Source organism: Zalophus californianus, chromosome 7 (genome assembly GCF_009762305.2).
Source record: "Zalophus californianus isolate mZalCal1 chromosome 7, mZalCal1.pri.v2, whole genome shotgun sequence".
NCBI classification, from domain to species: domain Eukaryota; kingdom Metazoa; phylum Chordata; class Mammalia; order Carnivora; family Otariidae; genus Zalophus; species Zalophus californianus.
Window position 1 is genome coordinate 50,300,394 of NC_045601.1, and position 14,329 is coordinate 50,314,722.

Consider the following 14,329-nt stretch of genomic DNA (forward strand, 5'->3'; position numbering starts at 1 on the left):
TGCACGTGTCTGTGAATCATCTTCAAAGTTAATACTGTTTTGTGGTTTTCATTCCTACTGGACTTCTCATAAATTCTCCCTAGTCTTGATTAATACAAATGATTTTTTTTTGGCATCAACAAATTTTATCACCTCACTATTCATCCCCTCTTCCAGATTGCTAATAAATATAGGCCGGAGGGGATGGCTTAGTGGTCTAAGCATCACATTTGAAATACCTAGAGTCCCTGGAACTGCAGGTTTGAATGTCAGCAGAGTCAACCCAGCTCATCATTCTTCCAAGGTAGATAAATGGAGTTCCATGCAGATTACTGTGTGGGGTCATTAGGATGAGATCTTTAAAAACTGAGGTTTGTTATGAGTGATACAAATCCCGTGTGTCTTTCTGAAAGAGTGGGGGTTTGAATCAAAGTTTTGAAAAAAATTTCCCTCTGAACTTGTTGTATGGTCTCTTATGCATTAGTTGACATCCTCCTTCCTGGAGGTCTCTGAACTCACATAATAGTGCTACATTAGATTTATAAACATTACAGGAACCTTTTTAGGAGAAAAGTCCTCTTCAAAAGAAAGAAAATGTGATGATTTTGTATTGATGGCCACTGGCCCTGTGGCCACTCAGTTGTTAGTATGTTTCAATTCATGACAGTTGGCCATTGTTAAACTTTGTGCTTCCTTCTTAATTATCTAAATCTATAACTTTTAAGGGATTTTAAATATTCTTTTTTTCTTTATGATAGCCTTCAGTAAGAAAGGGTGTGCTACCAAGAATGCTCGAAGAAATTTTGAAGACTAGACTCATGGTGAAGCAATCAATGAAGGCTTACAAGCAGGACAGAGCCCTTTCACGAATGCTTGATGCACGTCAGCTAGGACTTAAGCTTATAGCAAATGTCACGTTTGGCTATACAGCTGCGAATTTTTCTGGGAGAATGCCATGCATTGAGGTAAGTGATACAAATCTGTAGTTTTTTCAAGAGACTAAGGCAGCATTAAATGAGTATCTGTTGATTGAAGTATTTTGTTTTGTTTGGACTAAAGAGTTTCATTTCCATGACATAAGATCAGTTTTGCTCAAACTGGAGCTTGTATACATACAAAATCTTAGGGGTTTGGGGGTTTTTCTGTATGAGAACTCTTTATCATACACATTTTTCTACATATCTAGATGAGCATACAGTAGCAAACTACTAGCATGAGATTTAGTGTCACATTTATAGCAGCACTTAAAACAACCTTCATACTAAATAATTGCTTTTAATGTATTGACAGATCTGATGTTAGGTTGGCCTCTCCAAATGTCAGAATGACCAAACATTCTATGTTTACTAATGTACCAGTAGATATAAAGCAAAACCTTTGTTTTGCAGTGGTAGTTGCAATTGAAAGACAGTTTTCACAGAATAAGACTAATTTTTTACTATTTACTAAATTAAGGTGGTAATTTAACATGAGTACAATATAGTGTCACAAGAGTAATACAGTAACTTACTAGTGATTGAGAACAGAGTAGATTTGTTTTATTGGTGATCTTTTTATGCCAAATGAAGGCCCGAACATTGTAGTATGCCACATTAGTAGTAGTTCAGAAAGGGAAAAGCAGTAGAAGGATAAAGTCCCCACAGTTTCAGGTCCAGCATGTCAGAAGCTCAAAATTGTCAGTCTCTTCCCCACAACAAGTAAAAAGCTGAACATACTGAAAAATCAGCTCTTCTTAGATCTGTTAGAGAAGTGAGGTCACAGGGCGAACCACTACCCCCAAAATTGAAGAGCCCAGCAAGTAAATACAAAGAATCACAACTCACAAGAGCAGAAACCCAAGAGCACAAACCTCTGTAGGAACCAGTGCTGAGGTAGGGAAACCTGAACTATAACTGATTAATTGCTGGAGGTTCAGTGTGGATGGGTCTGACAGATTAAGACTCCAGGGGACCCAGTCATCCACAGTTTTGTGAATTTTACCTCTACGAGCTCAACCGGATTCTCAAAGGTTTTCTCTCACACACACACAAAAAAATTCTCCTGTGCTTCTGGTACAGGGAGGGGAAAGGAACCATTTTGAAATATATCAGAAAATTCTGTTCTTAACAGGGTCCACCTTCAGGGGCACTATTTAACTGGAGCCTAACTGACCTGAGAGGAGGGAAATACCCAGCTCCAAATGCTCTGGCCTTCCATGTGTAGGAGGGGAAATATGCCAACCCACTCTAGCCATCCTGTCCCACCAAAGATGGGGAAAAAAACAGAAGCGCATGTGAAGTCCACAGTCCAGAGGTACAGTTTCACTGAAAGAATCAGACCTACTCGTAGAACTATAGAACATTTCCCTCCTCCCACAGATTACCACTATATTATTAAAGATCTGTTTACAGCAGTCCTTTTTACCTGATATATCCATCTATCAAAAAAAAAAAATTACAAGACATACCAAAAGCCAAAAAACAGTTTGAAGAGACAGAGCAAGCATCAGAACCAAACTTAGATGTGGCAGGGATGTTGGAATTATCAGACTACAAATTTAAAACAACTGTTAGGATGCTAAGAGCTCTAATGGATCAAGTACATGCATGAAAGGACAAATGGGCAATGTAAGCAGAAACATGCAGACACTAAGAAAGAACCAAAAAGAAATACTAGATATCAAAAACACTTGAACAGAAATGAAGAATGCCTTTGATGGGCTTGTTAGACTAGATGTGGCTGAGAAAAGAATCTCTGAATTTGAAGAACTCTCAATCAGAACTGAAAAAACTAAAAAGCAAAGAGAAAAAAAGACTAAAAAAAGAATATCCTAAAACTGGAGCAACTGCATAAGGTATAACATACATGTAATAGGGATTCCAGAAGAAGAAGAAAGAAAGGAACAGAAAAAAATGTTTGAAACAGTAATGACTGAGAATTTCCCCAAATTAATGTCAGACACCAAACCACAGATCCAAGAAGTTCAAAGAACAGCAAACAGGATAAATGCTCAAAAAACTAAACTTGGGATATCATTTTCATACTACAGAAAATCAGTAGTAAAATTAAAATCCTCAAAGAAGACAGAGGGGAAAAAAACACCTTGCCTATATAGAAGCAGATAAGATTTACATCCAACTTTTCCTCTGAAACCATGCAAGCAAGAAGAGAATGGAATGAAATATTTAGTGTTGAGAGAAAAACACTCCAGCCTAGAAATCTGTATCCTGAAAAATTATTGTCCAAAAGCAAAGGAGAAATGAAGACTTTCTCAGACAAACAAAAATTGAGGGAATTTGTTGGCAATTGACCTGCCTTGCAAGAAATGTTATAAAAAATTCTTTAGAGGGAAGGAAAATGACATAGGTCAGAAACTCAGATCTGCATACAAAAACAAAAGAGCCTCAGAGAAGGAATAAATGAAGGTAAAATAAACACTTATTTTCCTTATTCGTAATTGATCTAACAGATTACAATTTGTTCAAAATAATAATAGCAACAATGTATTTGATTATGTATGTTTATGTGTATGCTATATATAAGTAAAATGAATGACAAATGACAAAAGGGTTGGGAGGAATTGGATTATTTCATCATTATAAAGTATTTGCACTACTGTGAAGTAGTATAGTAGTATTTGAAAGTGTTATCTTGAAAGTAAATGTATATTGCAAAATCTAAGGCAACCACCCACTTTTATAAAAGTAAAAAGATATATAATTGATGTGTAGGAAAGGAGAGAAAATGGAATCATATCAAATAGTCAAAATCACAAAAGGCAGAAAAAGAGAGGAAAACAAAAATAGGAACAAAAAACAAGGGCAACATATAGGAAAAAATAAAATCAGTAAGGATGTAGTTGAACTCAACAGCACCATCAACTAAATACAGTGGGCATTTATAGACTGCTTCATCCAACAGCACCCAAATATGCATGCTTCTCAAGCTCCCATGGAACGTGCACCAAGACAGACCACATTCTGGGCCATAAAACACACCTTAACAGATTTAAAAGAATATAAATCATACAGTATCTGCTCTCAAATCACAGTGCAATTAAACTAAATATCAGGAACAGAGAACTGGAAAAAAAATGCTTAGAGATTAAACACCACATTTCTAAATAACACATGGGTCAAAAAGAAAAAAAACCTCAAAAAATTTTAATGTATCTTGAACTAAAGGAAAACACAACTTACCACAATTTGTGGGAATCAGCAAAAGCATCAATTAGAGGGAAATTTATAGTATTGAAGCCACTTGAGAAAAAAAAAGATCTAAAACTAATCATCTAACTTTCACCTTAGAAAACTAGAAAAAGAATAAATCCAAAGTGAACTGAAGAAAAGTAATAATAAAAATTATATCAGAAATCACTGAAATTGCAAACAAGAAATCAAGTGAAAAAATCAAAGAATCCAAAAGCTAGTTCTTTGAAAAGACTAATAAAATCAATAAGCCTCTAGTCAACCTAAGAAAAAGAAGACAACACAAATTGCTAACATCAGAAATGAAAGAGGGGACATCACTTCAGGTCCCATGGACGTTACACAAATTTGATAACCTAGATGAAATGGACCAGTTATTTAAAAGATCTAATCTGGGGCACCTCAGTGGCTCAGTCGATAAGCGTCTGCCTTCGACTCAGGTCATGGTCCCGGGGTCCTGGGGTCGAGCCCTGAATTGGGCTCCCTGCTCAGTGGGAAGCCTGCTTCTCCCTCTCTCACTGTCTCTCCTGTCAAATACATAAATAAAATCTTAAAAAAAAAAGATATAATCTGCCAAAACTCATATAGTAAGAAAATAAGTCTGAATAGGCTTATACCTATTAAAGAAATTGAATTAATAACTAATAACCTTCCAAAATAGAAGGTACCAGACCCAGGCGGGTTTACTGGTAAATTCTACCAAACATTTATGGAAAAAAATTGTACCAATTCTCTACAATCTCTTTCAGATATTACAAGCAAAAGGAATATTTTATAATTCATTCTGTGAGGCCAGCATAATCCTAATACCAAAGCCAACAAAGACATTACAAGAAAACTACACAACAATATCTTTCATGAACATAGATGCAAAAATTTTCAACAGATATTAGTAACTCAAATCCAACAATATATAAACAATTATACATCACAACCAACTGGGATTTATCCCAGGCATGCAAGGCTGATATAACAATCAGAGAGCAACTAATGAGATCCGTCACATCACAGGCTAAATAAGAAAAGCCAAATGATCATAACAATAGATGCAGAGAAAGCATTTGACAAAATCTAATATCCATTCATCATAAAGACCCTCAGTAAAATAGGAAGAGGGGAACTTTCTCAGCTTTATAAAGAATATCCACCCCCAAAAAACCTACAGCTAATAACATACTTAGCTATGAAAACCTTGAATCTTTCCCACTGAAATTAGGAACAAGGCAAGGATACCCCTCTCACCACTGCTTTTCAACATCATAAAAGAACTGGAAGCTAATGCAGTAAGACAAGTAAAAGGACATAAAAGGTATACAGATTGTAAAGGAAGAAATAAAACCATCTTTGTTATATATGGTATAATCCTCTCTGTAGAAAATCCAAAAGAATTAACAAAAAATCCTCCTAAACCTAATAAGCAGTTATAGCAGGGTTGCCGAATACAGGGTTAATACAACAAAAGTCACTTTCCTATATACTAGCAATGAACAAATGAAATTTGAAATTAAAAATGTAACACCATTTATATTAAGCATCTAAAAATGTAACACCATTTATATTAAGCATCCCCCAAAATGAAATACTTTGTATAAATCTAACAAATTATAAGATCTCTATAAGGAAAACAACACAACTGGTGAAAAATGCAAGAGCTAAATAAAGAAGAAACAGAGAGATGTCGACAGCTGTTGACAGGTAAGAAGACTCAGTACCGTCAGGACGTCAGCTCATCCCAAATTGACACATAGATTGAACGCAGTCCTAGTCAGAATCCCAAGTTATTTTGTGGATATCGACAAACTGATTTTAAAGTTTACACGAAGAGGTAAAAGACCTAGAATAGACTACACAATTTTGAAGAATAAACTCAGAGAACTGACAGTACTAAAGCTACACTAATCAGGGTAGTATTGTACTGGCCAAAGAATAGTATTGGAACAGAAGAGAAATATCAGAAATAGACCCACATAAATATAGTCATCTGATCTTTAACAGAGGAGCAGAGGTAATACAATGTAGTGAGGATAGAAGACAGTCTTTTCAATAAACGGTGCTGGGATAACTGGATATCCACAAGCAAAAAAGTAGATCTAGACACAGACCTTATACCCTTTACAAAAATTAACTCAGATTGGATCACAGAACTAAATATAAAGCACAAAACTATAAAATTTCTAGAAGATAAACATAGGAAAAAATCTAGATGACCTCGGATTTGGTAATGGCTTTTTAGATGCAACACCAAAGGCACGATCTATGAAAGAATTGATAAGCTGTACTTCATTAAAATAATTTTCCAGGGGCGCCTGGGTGCCTCAGTTGGTTAAGCGACTGCCTTCGGCTCAGGTCATGATCCTGGAGTCCCGGGATCGAGTCCCACATCGGGCTCCCTGCTCAGCAGGGAGTCTGCTTCTCCCTCTGACCCTCCTCCCTCTCGTGCTCTCTATCTCTCATTCTCTCTATCTCTCATTCTCTCTCTCAAATAAATGAATGAAATCTTTAAAAAAATAAAAATAAAATAATTTTCCACTCTGCAAAAAACACTCAAGTGTGAAAAGATAAACCACAGACTTGGAGAATATGGGGGTTAGGGACACTGACCCCCCCACGGAGTTGAAAATCCACAAATAACTTTTGACTCCCCAAAACTTAACTACAAATGGTCTACTGTTGACCAGTAGCCTTATTGATAAACAATTAACATATTTTGTATGTTATATGTATTATATACTGCATTCTTACAATTAAGTTAGAGAGAGAAAAATGTTATTAAAATCACAAGAGAAAATACATTTACAGTACTATACTGAATTTATTGAAAAAATCCACATATAAGGGAACCCATACAGCTCAAGCCTGTTTTGTTCAAGAGTCAACTGTATATATGCCACATTTTCTTTATCCCTTCGTCTGTCAGTGGACACTTGGGTTGCTTCCATGTCTTGGCTATTGTATATAATGCTGCAACCAACATAGGGGTGCATGTATCTTTTACAGTTAGTGTTTTCATTTCCTTCAGATATATACCCAGTAGTGAAATTGCTGGATCACATGGTATTTCTGTTTTTAACTTTTTGAGGAACCACTATATTGTTCTCCATAGTGGCTGCGCCAATTTGCAGTCCCACCAGTGGTGCGCAAGGATTACCTTTTTTCCACATCTTTGCCAACACTCATTTTCAGGGAATTTTTACTTTAAATATTTTTCTCATTATGACTTTTCAGGATCCCAACCATTGCCTAAACTGTAAAGCCAGTTATTTTCCTCTTTTTAAATCTAATCTCTTAGCCCTATATTCTTCAAACTAGGAACCACGGCACAAAGTAGCAGAATCACTTTTAATTTAATTACCACTCCTTCCTTCTTCCCACCCCACCCCCCACTCCTGCCACTGAGTCCTTCACACTGCACGGTCTTGGGGGCAGCTGCAAGAGTTCTGACTCTTTCAGGTGTAACTTAAATGGGTCAAAGTAGGCAGCCGGAGGTAGACATTTAGGATCAGTATGTGTATGTCTCAAAAGCATATTTGACTCTGACACTAGATGGCTCACCCTTCCAGCTATTGGCCGTCACATATTTTAAAGTGTATCTTGTTTTGAAAGTGGCAACAGATGACATTGAACATTTTATTCAAACTTGAATTTCAGCTAGATAACATGATTTTTTTTTAAATGTCTCAGGATATAGTTCACATTCTCAAGGTTTTCTATTGCACTAAAGGTCTCAATAGAACTCATGATTTTTTTTTTTTTAAGATTTTATTTATTTGACAGAGGGAGAGAGAGCGAGAGAGGGAACAGGAGCAGGGGGAGTACGAGAGGGAGAAGCAGTCTTCCTGCGGAGCAGGGAGCCCAATGCAGGGCTCGATCCCAGGACCCTGGGATCATGACCTGAGCCGAAGGCAGATGCCCAACAACTGAGCTATCCAGGCACCCCGAGTTCATGATTCTTAATACCCGAATTAAGTTTCTGCTACCAGTTTTTTGTTTTAAGATTTTATTTATTTGATAGAGACACAGCGAGAGAGGGAACACAAGCAGGGGGAATGGGAGAGGGAGAAGCGAAGCAGGCTTCCCGCTGAGCAGGGAGCCCAATGCAGGGCTCAATCCCAGGACCCTGGGATCATGACCTGAGCCAAAGACAGACGCTTAACGACTGAGCCACCCAGGCGCCCCTATAAACAGCCTTTTAAACACTTACCCGATCCTACATTTAGTTGAGGTGATTCAAATTTTACAATAAAAGGAGGATGATTATAATTATTGTTTGCTTCTGAACACAAAAGTGCATGATTCTTTAAAATTTTAAAAGGAATGCTCCATTTACACCAAAGGGCAATTTTCCCCAACCCTTAACTTTTATGAGTTTAATAAATGAAACAGCAGCCCTATGCTGGTCTCTTTAATTTACTTAACTGTAAAATACACTTAGTTTGTCACATTTGTCAAGATCTACCATCTTTTTGTTTTGTTAGTTTATGCCATGATCTTTGTTTAAACTCACTGATGACCAATGAAAGTACCCTTGTTAGGGGCACCTGGCTGGCTTAGTTGGTGGAGCATGCAACTCTTGATCTTCAGGTCATGAGTTCAAGCCCCATGTTGGGTGGAGAGGTTACTTAAAAAAAAAAGAAAGGAGCACCTGGGTGGCTTAGTTGGTTAAAGCATCTGCCTTCAGCTCAGGTCGTGATCCCGGAGTCCCAGGATGGAGCCCCATGTTGGGCTCCCTGCTCAGCAGGGAGTCTGCTTCTCCCTCTGCAGCTCCCCCTGCTTGTGCGTGTGTGTGCGCACTCTCTCTTTCTCTCTCTGTCAAATAAATAAAAATCTTAAAAAAAAATTTAAAAGAAAGTACCCTTCTTAGACATATATCTGCCTACTTAATTTAAATCGAACACATAATATATTTTCTATCATATAATTATACATTTTTCTTTGTATTCTGTATTATCTAAAAATTATAACCAATCACTGAGATTAAAGTTCAGCATTAATTTTAATGATACTGAAAGAAATTATCATAACACTACAACAGAAAAATTTTGAAAGATACACATACAAACACTCATGCACATACACAAAATAATTTCCTGGCTAATTGGTTATAAAGGCATATAAGAAAGTCCTTAAATAAACAAGGCTTATTGTTCCAGGAATTATGAAGCTGTGTACCTTGTGTAAAGTGCAATCCTTTGTACTTACTAATACACTCACAGGCGAATCTGTGTATTGATTGGTTCCTTTCTTTAAATTCTTCACCTTATTTTCTTCTTGAGTACTTATAGAAAGAATGATGACACTGAAGACTATTTTGTTTTCTTTTTTATTCTTTTCTCCTTATTTCAATTTTAGAAATATTTAGTAATGAAAAGTATTCTATGTGTTAAAGTCTGTTGATTTATACTAAGCTATGTTAAGAAATTACTTCCAATGTGTTTGTACCAACAGGTTGGTGATAGTATTGTTCACAAAGCCAGAGAGACCTTGGAACGAGCTATTAAACTGGTGAATGATACCAAGAAATGGGGTGCTAGGGTTGTATACGGAGATACTGACAGGTAATGAACTTCCTGCTTTATAGTTGTCTTTTTACATCTCTTCAGATATTCATTTCAGTGTTTGAAATGGCTTAAGGGTAATCCTTACTAAAAACAGTTCTACTTAAGTCCTTCCAGTCCTTATGATCTCATGATCAGGATTAGCTCAAGTCCTGAATTACCAGACATGATCTTAAGAGACAGAAAATTAAGTGGCCTGAGCCACAGACTTGTAGAGATTCCCACGGCATACCTGCAGGTAGCCAGGTAGGTAGTGATCTGCAAAAATACTGTATATACAGGAGTCTAGTCTTTATAAAGAAACCCACTATTTAAAAATGTGAATGATTCCTCATATAGCTGCAGCTCTGTGAATTTAAATATGTCTTAATTTTGAAAGATACCTGTCAGAGCTATGAGTGGTTAACTTTTCACTAGGCCCCAAAATGTTTTTGACCTTCTGCAAAAAGTGCATATAGGCAAATACAGTTTTCCATTTGATTCCAGAGGGCTCACAGACTTCCTGAAGCCCATCATCCATGGACTGACAAAGGATAGGACTGCCTCTGAGTCCTGAATTAATAACTTCAGCCTGGTTGCTTGCTTTGGTATTTATTAGGGTCTAGGTACTTATGTAACATCTTATTTGTCTGACTTATTTAAATTCTTCTAGAATATAGGTATTAAGCAAATTTCTTAGACTCTGATATTCTTCTCATATGGAAGGCTTAGTGTCATGGTGGGATCATGCTAAGAGCACTTGCCTCGGGAGCTCTGATAACTTTACAGCTCAGTGGAGCAGTAGGAGATAACGCTTCTAATCATTACAAATAGCTTCTAGGTAGTCCTTAAATAGCATTTAATCTTCTCCATTCTTTAATGCACATACAGTCAGCATAATCGTATTAGTGCTGAATGAGACCTTACCTCATATAGCAGCTGTTTCATTACTAACAGGTGGGGATACTTTCAAATTATCCAGGCCCCGATTATCCATAGTCTCTACTCTTCCCCGTCAAAAGCCACTCCTAAGTTTGAGTATTTCACTGCTCTGTAAAACCACTTCTGCTGAGGGTAGTCCAGCAAAATAAAAGTTACTAGAACATCGTTTTGCACCTTGTTAGCAGAGCTCCTTGCCAAATATTTAGGGAAGAGGACAAAGTTAAACCTTTTGTTGTGTTTAATTCAGGATCATACATGTCCATGGTTGATAACACACAGAGAATCAGAAGTTGGCGTGATTCTGATTATAGTTACTTTGTTTAGCCTTTAAGATCTTTAAGAATTCAAACCAAAAAACACAGACTCACAGATTGTCAGAGCTGGAACACTACTTTGGTGCTATTTAGGTCGGCAGTTTTCACACTGTTGGGAGGAACCAGTAGAGGCACATTCTCAGGTACTGCCTAAAAGCACATTGTACACAACTGATGAATTATTGACACTACATCCAAAACTAAAAAAAAAAAATTTTTAAATAAATAGTGATAATGAAAGCGCATTCCCCTAAGATAAGAAACTTGTCTAAAGTCCCCAACTAGTCAGCAGTGGAGCCATAAAGTAGTACTCAGTGTTTTTTGATTCCTAGCTAGTGCTTTCTCATTAAGTCAGAATTCTCAGGTGTTTTATGATTCCAATCAAAGAAATTTATTCATCATTTCATTGAAATATACTGTATGAGGGCAAGTCAGTGTAGAATATGCATTATCAATGGTAACAGTATCACCCTAATAGGGTACAAATTGGGAACAAAACTTAAATAGTACTTAGATAGTACAGTGAACCGGTTTAGGCCCCACAAAGTTCAACCTCACCCAACAATATTTTATTCCTTGCTAGTTATTTTCTATTATATTTACTTTTTTAACTTTTTTCTTTGAGAAGACAGTAATGATAAAAGATTGAGAAACACTGCTTTAGGGATAATAGATAATTGAGAGTGAGGAGATCTGGATTCTCTTTCTAGCTGTACTCCTAACTGATTGCATGGTTATTAACAAATCGCTTAGCCCCTCTGAAGCTCAGTTGCCTCATGATCAGAATGAAGGAAGTCTGATGGATGATGGTGAATGACCATTGCCTCCCTCCAATTTCAAAACTGCCGATTTTATGAATCTTGGGGTCTAACTAAGGGAGATCAGTTACCAAAGCATCAAAATTACTGTTAGAAGGGTGTTTCCCTTTCTAAAGCAGTTAATGCATTATTGTCCATTTAGAAAGTATAATAAACACACTGCATTTCTTTTTTTCAATTAAATGATTTTTTATTAAAATATAATTGACATATACTATTAGCTTCAGGTGTACAATACAGTGATCTGACAATTATATACATTATAAAATGCTCACCATGATAAGTTATTACAATATTATTGACTAGTGGTTCAAACAGTTATTTTATAGAATAGTGGTTCTCGATCATATTTACTGCACCCTAGTGGGATATGACCTACTCCCATCAGTTATAAGAGCTACCTAGAATCTCTTGGGTCAACTATACTAAATAAATTAAAAAAATAAAAAGTTTTTAAAAAGAATCTCTTGGGAAATTCATCTGATTATAGTTAAGAAAGGCCTCTCAAGTTATTCTAATATCCCCACTCACCCTCTACCACGTGAAAATTACTGCTCTGTATGTGTACTCAGATCTCTCAACCCAAAGATAAATGTTACTTAACTAGATTAAAAGCACCAGTGACAAACAAATTCATTTTAAAACCGTCTCTCTTTGTAGGCTAGTCACCTCCATTCTGTTAAGTGACCTTCCATTAATCTTGGCTAGCTGTCTTGAAGCTTAGCTCCAAATAAAACTGGCCAAAACAACATAGATGGACTCAAACCCACTAACTACTGGGTAAAATCTCTCATATATACCCTATAATAATAACTTTTAAGATATCAAGTTCATCAAGGTATAATTTTTAACAAAAAAGTGCACTATTTTTAAAAAGAAAATGCACAGTGTATAGTTCAGTATATACCTGTATAGATCCGTGTAACCATTTACCACCTCAGTAAGGGTCCAGAACATTTCTAACTACGTAGAAAGTTCTCTTGTACACCTTCACAGTCAGTCCCTCACTTTCATCCCCTACCACCAGGCAACCACTTATCTGATTCTATTACCACAGCTTAGTTTTTCCCGTCCTAGAGTTTTATAGAAATATGTATATATGCACTTTAATTTCAAAGTGTCTTCATCAGGGCGCCTGGGTGGCTCGGTTGGTTAAGCGACTGCCTTTGGCTCAGGTCATGATCCTGGAGTCCCGGGATCGAGTCCCACATCGGGCTCCCTGCTTGGCGGGGAGCCTGCTTCTCCCTCTGACCCTCTTCCCTCTCGTGCTTTCTATCTCTCATTCTCTCTCTCTCAAATAAATAATAAAATCTTAAAAAAAAAAAAAGACAAAGTGTCTTCATCATTATTGTACCTGACCTTAATTTTAAGCATAGTGATCTTTTAAAAAACAAAAGTTTGGCAGTTACATCTCAAGTTAAACATACCCTTAGCATATGACTTAACAATTCTACTCCTGGATATTTACCTAAAGGAAATTTAAATTTCGGTCCACACAAAGTCTTGATGTAAATGTTTATTGCAGCTTTATTTATAATAGTCCAAAACCACAAACAATCCAAATTTCCACCGAAGGGTGAATGGATAAACAAACGTGGCATATCCATACAATGGAATATTACTCAGCAATAAAGAGGAACTAGTTACTGTTACTTCAGCAACATGGATGAATCTCAAAAATAAGCTGAAAGAAGCCAGACATAAGAGAGTACTTATTATATAGTTCCATTTATATAAAATTCTTGAAAAAAAAAAAACTAATCTGTAGTAATTTAAAGCAGGTCTTGGGTTGCCTAGGGATAGGAGTGGAAAATTATTACAAAGGAGTACATGGGACTTTGGGGGGATGATGAAAATGTCCTTAGTTTTCTAAGATATCATAGATTTAGTGGCTTAAACAACAGAAATTTATTTTCTCACAATTCCGGAGACTCGAAATCCAAGATAAGTGCCGGCAGATATGGTTTCACTTGAAGCCTCTCTGTTAGGCTTATAGGTGGTCACCTTCTTTCTGTGTCCTCACATAACCTTTCTTTTGTTCATGTGCATCCCTGGTGTTCCTTTGTATATTCAAATATTCTCTTTTTATAAGGACACCAATAACATTAGGCTCATCCTCACCACCTAACTTAGAGCCTCTTTTTAACTTAATCACCTCTTTAAAGGTCCTGTCTCCAAGTATACTGGGGTTAGGACTTGAACGTATGAATTTTAGGGGGACACAGTTCAGCCCATAACAGATCTATGCATTTGTTAGCATTCATGGAACTGTACACTTAAGATGTATTCATTTTGTTATATGCAAATTATACCTCAGTAAAGTTGCTTTTGAAAATAATCTTTCAAAAGGAAATTTTAAAAGTTATTTTAAAAATAAAGCTATATTGGTGTAATAAGCATCAGATGGGCCTAACAACAACAAAAAAATTATAAAAAGCTTCAAGTGGTTCAAAGTATAGCCTTTAAAATTAATTTAGATCGAGACCATTTTTAAAGACCTTAAGTAATACTGAATAAATACTCATTTTCTTAAGCTTTTCATATCAGACTCTAAG

At 36.4% G+C, this 14,329-nt stretch overlaps 1 protein-coding gene across 6 annotated transcripts in view; it reads left to right on the forward strand.

The window, feature by feature from the left end:
- Nucleotides 1-14,329, forward strand: part of REV3L (REV3 like, DNA directed polymerase zeta catalytic subunit) — a 177,266-nt gene that overhangs the window by 146,263 nt on the left and 16,674 nt on the right. For 5 of the 6 annotated variants that reach the window (XM_027601335.2, XM_027601333.2, XM_027601334.2 and 2 more), the window contains 2 exons: nucleotides 738-944; nucleotides 9,612-9,721. In XM_027601335.2, the coding sequence (XP_027457136.1) occupies nucleotides 738-944; nucleotides 9,612-9,721 (317 nt within the window). Of the gene's footprint in view, nucleotides 1-737; nucleotides 945-2,088; nucleotides 3,245-9,611; nucleotides 9,722-14,329 lie in introns of those variants that run through there. The other variant, XM_027601338.2, reaches the window with a different exon arrangement.